General features: G+C 47.8%; 1 protein-coding gene across 1 annotated transcript in view; it reads right to left on the bottom strand.

The window, feature by feature from the left end:
* ADAMTS12 (ADAM metallopeptidase with thrombospondin type 1 motif, 12) overlaps nucleotides 1-13161 on the bottom strand; it is a 187670-nt gene that overhangs the window by 85130 nt on the left and 89379 nt on the right. Inside the window, exons 4-5 of the mRNA XM_005872608.2 lie at nucleotides 1031-1227; nucleotides 227-310 (exon numbers count right to left, since the gene is read on the bottom strand). Coding sequence (XP_005872670.1) covers nucleotides 227-310; nucleotides 1031-1227 — 281 coding nt within the window. The remainder of the gene's footprint in view (nucleotides 1-226; nucleotides 311-1030; nucleotides 1228-13161) is intronic.

The following is a 13161-nucleotide window of genomic DNA, read 5'->3' as shown; positions in this document are numbered from 1 at the left end:
AACCAGAGTTCAGTGAGGGTGAGGGTGGGAAGCAAGGCAAAGGGTGACATAAGGAAAGACCAGAAAGACCATGAACGTCTCTGCAGGACGTGGTGAGAAAGCTGACATCATTGGATTCCCACCTTTTTGGTACCCTCTCTCTTGTCCATTAAGTGGTTTACTGAAGAAAGGAAGCAGGGAGTACAAAGGTACAGGTCCGAAGAGTGGAGGGAAAACTATCCCTTACCTCTTCCTCTTCAAGTAGAACGAGCCGAACCACAACAATGTGAATTGCATTGCCGATGCTTGGGTTATGGAACAACCCAGTGACCTAGGGTCAGAAATGGAAACCCATTAGCCCATATGAATTGGTAACAGATAAATGCCGGGGGAGAGGAGGGAAGAAGATGTAATCTTATAGGTCAAGAAGCTTTTGCTGGAGTGAAGAGTGAGGTAGGCCTCCAGCCCAACCCACATAGTGATATTTAAAGACAACCTTTCCAAGGTCATTGATCGGCTGTGTGCTTGAGGGATTGGTGCATTTCTTCTCTTTGCCCCTGTCCCTGACCCAGGGTCTTCTTCTCTTACTACCAGTGACTCAGCAAACGTCCTCCCCCATCTCCACAGGACTAATTGAAGGTCTCTCTCATTTCTCTCGGAAGCTAGAAAACATCATCCGTGCAAAGGGGAAGCTGGAAATCCAGGGTCATTAACTCTATTCTAATTCTAGCTCTAAACACCTTGAGGAAATCATGTTCTAGTTCTTTGTGCCTCCATTTACTCATTTGTGCACTGATGGACATCAATAAGATAAAGTCATACTGAAAGAATTGAGTCACTTGATAAATACTTAGTAGAAAATGTAACTGATAAATTACAAATTGTTCCCAGGACACACATATTAAGAGAAGGACTAATATGTCCTGAATTTCCATCCTTCATCACTCCAACAGGGAATAGATTCATCTATGTTAAACGCACAACCATAAAGGAAGGTCTCTCTCATTTGTGGAGCATTTCTAATGCCGTGTCCCCATGAAGCCTGACATACCATGTTCATGATGGTGAGGATATAGGACTCCACGTTCTCGCTCCCATGATACTCAACCATCTTGGTGTCGGCCACCACCAGCGTCTCCACCCATCTCTCCCGGCTGATGGAGCGCCGGGAGACACGCCTGCTGGGCCGGGCGCTCCTCTCCCACTGCTCTCGCTGCAGCTCTAGCGTCTGGGAGGTGCCACGGCTGTCTACACATTAAACAGAAGGCAGTCAGTTAATTCTGTGTCTCTCTCCAATATTACCCACTTACATTTGTAAAGATGCAAGGCCATAAATTTAATTTGTAATTAATGATGTATGATGGCTGAAATGGAAGAAGGGACCAATGGAAATGAATATGACCAAGATAACTGAAATTTGAATCATACAGGGAAGTTCAACATTGCTTCTTTGAAATAATTGTTACCTATTTCATTAATCAGGTCCCTCACTATTAACAAGACAGTAGCACCAAGATTGGGAGCGTTCTCTTTCTCTCCTTCTCCTCCTCTAAATTACTCAGTGCCTACTGTCCAAGGCAACGTAGTCAGCTTCAAAATGCCAAGTTGGTACCCTCACCCATATCTGAAGTGCGTATTGCTATCTCCATTTTGCAAATGGAGACACTGATGTTCAAAGTGGCTGGCTACATAAAGTCAGTGTAAGATGCACATTTCCCTACGCACCACACCATCTCCCAGAGTAAACAACGTAAAACTGGAGAGCAGGAAAGCTGGAAAAGCTACCTGTGGTTCAGGACATCCTACTTCCAAAAAATGGAAAGGGAGCCGGAAAAGACCCAGCGAAGGACAGGGCAATTTCCAGGGCGACTAACAGCTTTCAGTAGGAACAGCATTTCATAAACCAGGACCGTGGTTGAGAAGGCAAAACCTAGGAGAGGCTATAGAATCATGAGGAAAATTAGAATCATTCTCAACAATCCCAGAATCCTGTAGCGAGGGAGCCCCTCCTTGCAGCTTGAAAGACGTCTGTTTAAAACCAAGCGGAATGAAGTGCTACTTCAACCATCAGGAACCTTAGCTCGAGTGGCGGTGGGTCTACTATAAGAGGCTTCAGTGAGCTCCCAGAGGCTCAGGACAGCGATTTCTACACAATAGCCGGCCAGTGTACATGAATCAAAATTATACCGATGTCCTTTGTCAGGTCGGCAAAAAACATAATATACTTTTGGTGTGCCGCAGAATTCTAGAAATTAGCTTATGTGTGCCATGAGATGAGAAAGGTTGAAAATCGCCGGCTTAGGAAGTTGATGAAGGATAAATTTACCAGGAGAACAAAGCAGGAAAGAAGCCTGGGCTGATGGGGAAGCAGAGTCTCAGTCCTTGAAGATTTCTATCAGCCACACACCTCCCAGACCCCCACCCCTGCACCCCGATCAGCACCCTGGACCCTGGCAGGGGCAGGACCTGGGAGCAGGGTAGCAGAGCTCACATCTCCTTCCTAGTCTCCAGCGATGGCCACCCAGCCTCAGCTTGCATACCTCCGGTGGGGGGGCCCTCACCTCCTCACAGGCATCTTGTTCTGTTAGTCAGTTCCCTCCTGCGCTGAGCTGAAACCCCTCCACTGTCCCTTCCCCTCATTAGCCTGTTCCTGCTCTTTGAATCTAAATCCAGGCCCCTTCCTGCGGGTGGCTACCGCGCTCTTTGCGTCGTCGAGTTGATTACACTGATTTGCAACATAACCCTTCCCAGTTCCGCAGTTCCGCTGTCTACGTGAAATAGAACACGCTGAGTAATAGTTACAAAAAATGAGACATAATCATAGGTCTAAGTCTATTCAAATGCTATTATTGTGAATTTTACTTGAAAATAACAAAGCAGTACTTTGATGTAAGACTTTTGGAAAATAATCTAGGGTTGTGTAAGCTTTTGGAGGGAAGTCCTGGGAAGGCTTAGAGAGGGGGAGATGGTTAACTTCATCTGTGGTAGAACAACTTTCTATTTCCCTTCTCACTTTCCTTGCGTGGATAAGTATGACTTCCCTAAGAAAACCCCAGAAATTTTAATGGTTTCTAATTCTGCACCCCTACCTACTCCCCTGTCTGTCACCCTCTCATCCCTTTTTGAAGCTCAGGGGAAAGTTCTCAAACTACAATCTGTTTCCACATCTCTCTGTGCAAGCCAGGAGCAAGCCACGCTTGAGCCACGTGGGGCCAGTGCTTCGGAAGGTTGTTAGCAGACGGGGCCAAGTGGAGGAATCCTATCAGCATGATTAGGTGCGATGGTCTTCTCTCAGTCCTCTCCTGTCCTTGACGTGTGGGGACAGATGTCCTCCAAACTTCAAGGATGCTCACAGCTCTCCAGAGCTAATGTACTCGGACCAGCAGATAAGCGTCTGCACCCTCGCACCCTCACACAGCCCTTGGTGAACAGGTCGGCTCCTCTCATGGGGCCTGCAGGCTGGGCGTCCGCCCCCTCGGTGCTGGATCCTCTCCTAGGCTTCAGCTCACGGCAATCGCAGGGACCTTGCCATAGGCAGCCCCTTCGTTAAAGCAGATCCCTGTGCTCCAGGCTGCAGCCTGGGGTCCCTGGTCAGCTGTGGTGCCCTCTCCTCTCAGGCCCTCAGGTCTCTAAGGTTAGAAGCTGGCAGGAGGCTGGCTCAGGGAAGAAGCTGGTAGGATAAAGGTGATTGCTCTGCTTCCCGCCATCCTTTCTTTCTTTTCTCACTTCTCCTTTAATCCCCCTCCTCTACTTTTTATCTTCCCAATGTTGAGAAAGAGAGTTTAAAGAGGGGGAAACTATCTTTAAAGGCCATCAGGTTATTTCCATTTTTCCAGTCAATGATCAGGTGAGTTACACGGTAAACAGTCATGCAGGGGGAATGTGAAAATGAGAGATGGGGCTCTGGGGAAGACAGACATCTATTGTTAAATTTTCAACAAAACCTACACTAAGCACTTGCTAAAGGCCAGATCTTGTGCTAAGCACTCTCTATACACAAGATCTCATTTTACTGTGCCAGCAAATTTATGAGATACACCCTAGTATTATCACCATTGCATAGATGGGGAAACTGAGGCTCAGAGATTAGGAATTTTCCTAAAGTCACATAGTAAACAACAGAGCCTGAGTCCAGTCAAGTCTGTCTGATTCCACTACAGCAACAACGGACATTTATGGACCAGGCTCCATGGGTCAGCCCTACTCTACCTGCCTATGAAGAAAGGCAAAGATGTGAACCGATCCTGGCGTGTATAAAACAGCCGTCTATCTAATGTGGCAATGAACACATGACAGTGTCATTATCGGGCTTAGACTAACTCCCCAGGAGAGAGACATCAGTTCCATTATGACAGCGCCAGAGGTTTGCAGACGTGGTGGTCTTTGAATCGGGCCCTTATGAGACTGAATTGGGAGAGAGGATTGTGCATCTAGGCTGACTTTGCTGAGTCCTGATGAAGTCATCCCAGACTTGACAGAAGAAATGCTTCTGCTAAGACACTTTAGAAAGTTCGAGAAGCCAGCCGTACACATGTATCTTCAGGGCCTGATGACAAAGGCAGACAGTTCTTCAGGGGCAGGGGAGGTGCCAGCAGTTCTGAGGAGCTCTCCTGGCACCTCCCTCCCTCCATACACATAGACTGGCTTAGTCTGCTCCGGCTGCCGTAACAAAATACCACAGACTGAGTGGCTCAAACACCAGACATTTATTTTCTCACAGTTCTGGAGGCCAGAAGGTCAAGACCAGGAGGCCAGCAAGGCTGGGGTCTGGTGAGAGCCCTCTTCCTGGCTCCCCACTGTGTGCCAACACTGTCTCCCCATGTGTGCATGTGGAGAGAGAGAGATCACTTTCTTGTCCTCTTGTTGTGAGGCTACCAACCCAACTGGATTAGGACCTCACCCTGATGGCCTCATGTAACCTTAGTTGCCTCCTAAAAGTCCTATGTCCCAATATAGTTGCACTGGGGGTCAGAGCGTCAGCACAGGACATTTGGGAAGATACATTCAGTCCATACCACTCTCTCTCTCTCTCTCTCTCTTTCTCTCTCTCTCTCTCTCTCTTGAGAGCCCTCTTCCTGGCTCCCCACTGTGTGCCAACACTGTCTCCCCATGTGTGCATGTGGAGAGAGAGAGATCACTTTCTTGTCCTCTTGTTGTGAGGCTACCAACCCAACTGGATTAGGACCTCACCCTGATGGCCTCATGTAACCTTAGTTGCCTCCTAAAAGTCCTATGTCCCAATATAGTTGCACTGGGGGTCAGAGCGTCAGCACAGGACATTTGGGAAGATACATTCAGTCCATACCACTCTCTCTCTCTCTCTATCTCTCTCTCTCTCTCTCTCTCTCTCTCTCACACACACACACACACACACACACACACACACACACACACACATACACACACACACGCACACAGAGCACCTCTCTGGGTGGGAATAACTTCTGGATCCCAGCACTTCCCATACTGCTGTCATTTCCTGCACTCGAGGGCTGTCCAAATAGGCTTTAAGTCCCTAAAGGGCCAGAAGGGCATCTCCTTTAGCTTTGCACCCAGTGTCCAATACCATGTTTGGCAAACAGTGGCACCCAGTGAATGTTTGATGCGTGGGTGAGGGAAAAGCGAGATGAACTGGAACCAGTGTCTGAATCACAATGCATATTGCAACAACTGTCTCCTGTTCCCCAGGAGGTGACTTGTTTCAATTAGAGAATTCTCCACACCGAGAGGGTGAAGAGTTTGCCTTCAGGGGAGAAATCCAGCCCAAAGGGCAGGTGAAGGGAGGACAATCTCCCGCCCAACACAGGGCTGACTTTCCTGCAGCTGGGGGAGTGCGGGTATCCATGCCAGGCGCCGTACACTAACCCAGCAGAGGTCCCGAGATCCCTGCAGAAGACAAAGAACTGAGACTGTTTCCTTCCCCACATGCTGAGGCAGCACTCACATCGCTCTCGGCCTCTCACAGCTGCCTCGCTCAGGCACAGGGACAGGGTCATCTGCAAGCAGGCGGGGCCATGCCTTGAGGAGGCTGCATGGAGGAGGCTCCAGGGGTACCAGGAGCGTGGAAAGTGAGCGCAGAGAGCGGAAGGCTCTGAAATGGCCAAGTTTCCAGTACTTGAAGGGGGCTCTGGAGCATCCAGGAGCCTCTGGCATGGGCAATGGGGCCACCTCTTCTTCCTGAAATTCATTCCTCAAGGCTCTGCCTCTGACCCTCCCTCAACGCCCCCTCCCCGAGGTCTCTCCTGCTGCCTCACACCCGGACTTGCCCTGGAGAAGCAGGACTGCTGTGGCCCGTGGAGGCCGAGCACTCACTGTGGACAGCTGGCTTTAGGCACGGCCTGCCTGGTCTTCTGGAGAGATCGGACGGCACCACGGTTTATGGAGATGGAAGGAAACACGACTCATGCTAGGGAACCTCAATTCACGTGCGCTTTGAAACGCAGCAAGAACGTTCTGAGTGACACCGACTGCATTTCTGGTTTCCCAACACTGTCCCCACTGCCTCAGAGGCGCAGTATGCCTGTTAGTAAGGAGCTGGCAGATCACAGATTTCATTTCACCAACTTGATCCCAAGGCAAAAACAGGTCTAAGCTCACTCCCCAGAGTTCCTCGGAAACCAAACATCCTGCCTAATAAATGGTAACTTGGCAAGGCAGCAAGAGTCAGGCTGGACGGCAAGGGGAGAGACGACTTTTCGGGCAGTGCTCAGAAAACACCTCACAGGGACCTTGCGAAACCAGCCGTCCATCTCCGAGCAGAAAGCAACGGAGCCACTCCACCCCAATGAGGCTTACTTTTTAAAAGAAGTCAGAGAGGCCATATTTACATGTGGTCCCAGTTACACACGGATGGGTATGTTATATACATAGATACACAAAGGCATGATTTACAGTTCGTTCCCTCTACCTAGTGCTGACTTTCATACACATATAACTTCCCGCATGCCAATTTATTATAAATATAGTATTTACATTCGTGCAGGTTTCAAAACGTTCTGGTTTCCTCCCAGCATCCATGGCCCTCCCTGCCCAGCACGGGGCTAAAAGAGGTGCGTTTCCTTACAATCTCCTCTGTGGGGCTTCTTTGGTGGCTGACTGGTTTGGTTTGATTTCTAGGACACTCTGCACAGGGAATGACCGTGTTCAGAGTGTCAGCGTTCTGTAGGTGACTGCTTTCAGCTTTGCACTTGCTGTGACCTCAGAGACTTGTCCTTAGCCCCCACCCCCACCCCGAACCCAGACCCAGAGCTCTGAGAAGCCACGTCCTCAGCATTTGGCTCCTTTCCCCTCCCACCCTCGCGCCTCCCTCACTGTATTTCTCCTTTTTCCTCTTCAGCCTCTGAGAACTTTGCTCATGTGCTTACCCACTCCACTATCTGCACTTAAAGAAACATTCTGTAAAAGCTCTTTACGCAGAATGGTGAGGTTTTGCGTCCTAGGGTAGGGGTGGGGGTTTCTGCAAGGTCTCTAGTTTACAATATTTTTTGTGCCACTTTTCAGGGTAAAATCCAGCCTCACTATACTTATCAAATGCTCTCTTCACTTTTCATCAAGGAGGAAATGCTACAGAGGCTGTAGTTTCCCAGTGTGTCAGAAGAATCTGTTTTCTAAAATAGTCTGAAGACACAGCATCTTTCCCCTTAGGCCCTCTGCGACCTCCCGGCCTGACCAGCACGTCAGGGCAGAGGGACTCCGTCCGGGGACATAAATTCCCTGAGGGGCATCGGGCCAGCTGCAATCAGGGGTCACTTTGCTCTTGTGCTAAAAAGAAAGATTCTGTAGTTGTTTTTTTTCTAGTAAAGATCAGAATGATATTATTCTTATTACGAACCAAAGGCAAAATGTTACCTGTTATTGAACATAACAGATAACATGGACTTGTCAGTTCTCTGCGCTCACAGCTCTGCGCTTCATTTCATTTTCTTCTGCCCGGACCGGCCTGCTCTTGGAGGGAAGCCGCTCTCCGCAAGGCTGAGCAGGACCAACGTCTCACTCGTCCGTGTAACTCACGGCCCTGGGGTTTCTTAGCATGCAGTGCGCATGCTGAATGAGCACACGAATTCTCTCACTTCATGTTCACTTGTGGGGGTGCATAGAGCAGTAAACGAAACAGAAACAAACTCATGCTCACATTCTACTAGTGAATCTAATCCGAGTTTTGTCTTTCAGTCACTACACATGGGCCTGACTTGGGGGCAGTAGCAGAGATGAGAGCTCTAGTGAAGCTGGAAGCGCATAAACCACCCAAGGGCTCCTTTGGGCTCCCCAGGACCCAGTAATGAGTGAATGCTGAGCTGGTCTTAAATCGATGTGTGAAGACAAAGGCAACACCAAGGGTGACAAGACACTGGGCCCTTCACGGGCCTGATGACAGGTTCCAAAGGCACCCTGGGCCCCCCTCACACAGGATGGACCCCCCTCACACAGGATGGACCCTCCTCACACAGGATGGACCCGCGTGAGGAGCAGACACTGGTGAAGGACCACGTCAGTCTGGGCAGCCTCTGGGCGCCTTGTTGCTCCTCCTTACTCAGTGGAGGAGTTACCTGTGGGAAGGAGAGTGGGGATTTCAAATGCTAGAGGTTCAATGACCACAGAGGAGCCATGATCTGGAATGTCCTCGCAGGAGTGTCTCGGGGCAAGAGAAAGTCATTCTCAGGAGAACTGGAGCCCAACTGTGCAGGGCCAGGCCACAGTCCAGGGCACCCGAGGCCACAGACTGAAGGCCAGGGTGTGGTTCTGATGGGAGACCTCAATCCCACAAATACCGGACTCATCCTTTCCCAGCTTTCCTTGCGGGTCCCCTTCATTCATTGAAGGGACATACCATCCACGACAGGCTCAATGAGCCATCACATTAACTTAGACATTTGTTCTTCTTTCCCAACCTCTGCACTTTTCCCGGCATCTTTACCACCTCCAACTCCCAAACCGCAAAGCGAACACGTGTCAAAATTGGGCAAATTTTGCTTCTTAAAGGAAACACTATTCTGGAGTAAGGTGCTCTCCTGCCTCTAAGGGACAAGGGGTCCCACAAAATAACAAGGCATTCCCATGTCAGATCTGAAACTTCTTAGAAGTTCATTAGAGAAAGTGAAATTGGCAATTTTTTTCTTTTATCTACTTTATTATATTTTCTATATTACTTGTATAGAAGTTCATTAGAGAAAGTGAAATTGTGGGCAATTTTTTTCTTTTATCTACGTTATTATGTTTTCTATATTACTTTTATAGCTAGAAAAAGAAACTTTAAAAATATGGTGAAGAACCTGACTTAGATGAATTTTATAACTTAATAGCAGCATTTTTCTGCATTTCTTCTCTAATTCTCGCATTGATGTCTGTCCTTTTAACCAAGGCACCAAAGGCTATTTTCCCCAACCGTGTTCAATGCTCCCCTAGCAACAGCCCAATAATATAATTTCCTACATATTTATTGAGAAATAGAAATCTGTCCGATTTGGCCATTCATTACCCGGTTCTCCAAAAGTAGAGAAATAAACCTGGGGGGCAATGCAAAATCCAGGAGAAAAAAAAAGGAATTATTCCAAGTAATAATCCAGCCATTCTTCTATGAAAGCATGAGGTTGGTAAAGAGCTTTGAAAATATGAGCCAGCACTTCCATTAAGAGATTAGACATACATGAGGTCTCAAGGGAGACACCGAACTTAGCCAGATAAACACGCTCCCCGGGGCAATGGAGAGAAAGAACACCATGGCCCACAGGAGCACAGGATAGCACGTGGCCACCAGCACGCGTGGCATCGAGCTCTTGGAATATCCCAAGTCAAAACTGAAATGTGCTGTCAACTACCCCCTGGACTTCAATAGCCGGTGTGAAAAAGAAAAGTAACCGATCACATGAACAATGTACATGGATTACATATGGCAATGATAAGACCCTGGGGGATCTTGGGCTAAGTGAATTATTAAAATCAATCTCACCTGTTTCATTTTATTTTTCTCTGGTCTGCTAGGAAACTGTGACTTGCATTTGTGGCTCACATCATACTTGTATTGCATAGAATGTATTTGGAGCTCAAAGCACCTTATATCAATCCAGGGTCTCCTGTGTATTCGCTGTCCTGTCTGAATTCTGACGCACAGAATTGCTCTGAGAAAGCAGTGAATCAGGATATGGGCTAAGTAAGCACCAAGCAAGATACTAGTACCTGCCACATCCCCGAGTCACAACAAGTGTTATTTTGTTTTCCTCAACCACATTTCGTGACTAAGAATATCACTGCACCAGTAAGTCCTCCACTGCCCTTTCGGTCCCTAAAGAGACTCGATCAGGGATCCCTTTCTTGATGACTAAAGTATGCACATTAAGGCACTGGTATTTCAGGAAGTGGCGTTATCAGAGTAAGACTTTTCTAAATAAACTAACAGTGTAGTTAGCCAGAGATTCCATGTTGCAAAACATTCCAGCGAAATGAGGTTTGACAATAACATAAATTAAACGTCTTTCCCTGGGCTTCTCCTGATGGACCCTGACAGCATGCAGCCTGCTGGTCCCGCTGTGACTTCCTCCCCGCTGTCCCGGGGCCACACTCCATCCATCCTGCTGACAAGCCAGCCCTGGTATAACCTTCATGCCTCTGCTCCCTCTGTGTTTTGAGGCTGTTTCCTCAGCAGCTCTTTGTGGCTTAGCATTGTCAGCCTGACATACGGCCTCTGTAGGTCTGCTTGCTTTCTGGACTCTACATTTGAGAGTCTAGGTTCTGCTCTGTAATCCTCCATCTAACTCCTTGTTTGTTGGCCCAAGAAGGCAGCTTGCTCATCAGACAGCTATACCACACATAACTCCTCCATGAGATGGCACTTTAGGCCCACCGGGTTTTATTCTCAAAAATAGGGTAGTGAACTCAATATACTTAAACTGTGATGTTTAATTAGGCATCAGGTTTTGTGCAAGTATTCAGAACCTGCCAGGCCTGTGCTGGTCTCTCTGGGGAAAGATAAAGTGCGAGCAAAGGGTTGATCGTGTAGCCTTTACAGAACTCAGAAAGGGCTGGATAATTCCAAACGGCCTGATCCCACACTATTTCCATTTACCTAGTGATCAGGGGACATCAACTCTCCTCTGTAATGACGTTACCCTTTGCTTATGCAAATGAGTTTGTGTTTCTGAACCAACACAAACTGGGAGGGTGGGAGGAATCCAGAGAGGCTGCAGATAGAAGCGGGGGTGAGATTCTCATTTCACTGCCAGGACTCCATAAAGTGGACATTTCCCATGTCCATAACAGCGGTGGGTGACTCACCGTGGTTCCCAGCATAGGGGCATGTAAGTTGAACGGTGCCGCCACAGAAGCTGAAAGAATTTAAAGGGAATGAGTGAAACTGGTTCTTGCCAATAGGAGCATGTCCAAGCTCACACAGTAGCAGCAAAAGCAAAACCTAAACCTAAATCTCCCAATTCCAAGTCCAGAGATCAGTGACTCTTCTGGCCCAGGCAGCCCTTCCAAGCCCCCATGTGTTTCCTTCCTGCTTGAGTGGATTTACCACCAAGAAGAGCGACTTCTGAGGAATGGAAGTGGGGAAGGGAAAGAAGTGTCCATGCAAACAGCATCCAGGATATAGTCTGGGTATGGAAGTCAAACACATGTGCCTAAATTCAGACAACCAATGAACTCCATCCATGATGGACCATATAGACCTGTGCTCACTTCTTCCTTTTGAGTTGCCCGTTGACATTCAAAAGGGAATGGCATGGACAACTACCCACCGTCCCAGCACAGCCCCTGGGAGGCCTGAGTCAGTAAGAAGTTCTCCAAATCTGAACATCTAGAATTACTGAGACGCTCTTCTCACATTTGATATGTTCAAACACCTAAAATTTAGATTAAGATGCCCACCCAGGCCAGGGCACAGGTGCTTTGAGTAGGAGCAAACCCATAGCCTTGACCTTCCAAACAACCACACTCAGAGCTGGCAGTCAGGACAGTGACCCAGGTCCTTTGCCAACTGAACACTTAACCGTGGATATACAATGCGAAGATATAAACCACACGACCATCAGCACAGTGCCGTTCCCATAGTCTGCCTTCAGCCACTTGAAATGAAAATGGAAAGCCCCCGCCCCCCCATCCAGCCACAGAACCCAAATAACCCTGTCATTTTCCTTTTTCAGGTTTCCTGTTAATGTCAACGTAATGGAGAGTGACAACCACCAACAGCAACCTTTAAAGGATTTTGTAGTGCATACACTGGATCAAATGGATTTTCTGGGTATTCACCGAAGGCTAAAAACAGATTTAAATCTCCCATAACCCATCCCACAGAAGAAGTGTTATTAACATGACACTAAATGACTATTCACAGAACCTTAACACTCACACAAAGTTCAGCCTGATTCATACCTGGGACATCATTCTCTCGTAGACACTCTTTTACAAGAGAAAAGAATTGACCAACGGATGAAGGCATTGATAGCACTAGTTTATATAAAGCAACATCTAGGGGATTTAAGAAAAAGAGTTCTGAAGGCTCAAGCAACTTGCTAAATCACTGGCCAGATCAACTTTCTGCTTCTGCACTTAGGTCTGCACTCCAACGTCATCATAAAGGAAGCTGGAGAATCTCATGTAGAAAATGATCCTGAATCCAGTTTCCGCCACTGGAGCATGGAGTCAAAGAGATGAGGCCGTAGGTTGGACCCCATCACAAACCATTCCAGAGGCTCATCGGGCCTCCCTTTTCTAATCCCAATCACCAAGTTTTCCCCTCACTCCCTCTCTTGAAAACAAACATTACTAAGCATCTACTATGAGCTAGTCACTGTCCTAGATGATGAGGAAACAACTTGAATCTATTTGTAAAGACTCACCACAAACAAGTGAGACAACCAAACAGATAAAAAATCAGAGGTTCTGCCCAGCCAGCATGGCTCAGTGGTTGAGCGTTGACCTATGAACCAAGAGATCACCGTTCCATTCCCAGTCAGAGCACACGCGCGGGTTGTGGGCTCAATCTCCAGTGTGGGGCATGCAGGAGGCAGCCATTCAATGACTCTCTCTCTCATCATTGATGTTTCTATCTTTCTCTCCCTCTCCCTTCCTCTCTGAAATCAATTAAAAAAATATATATTTTTTAAAATCAGGGGTTGTAATATGCACTGTGAATAACACAAAGAGGCTGTGGAGACAAACAGAAGCGTAGGGGAGAATGTTTTTAGT

The sequence above is a fragment of the Myotis brandtii genome, unplaced genomic scaffold, assembly GCF_000412655.1.
Source record: "Myotis brandtii unplaced genomic scaffold, ASM41265v1 scaffold384, whole genome shotgun sequence".
Classification (NCBI taxonomy): domain Eukaryota; kingdom Metazoa; phylum Chordata; class Mammalia; order Chiroptera; family Vespertilionidae; genus Myotis; species Myotis brandtii.
This window is presented reverse-complemented; position numbering and strand designations above follow the sequence as displayed.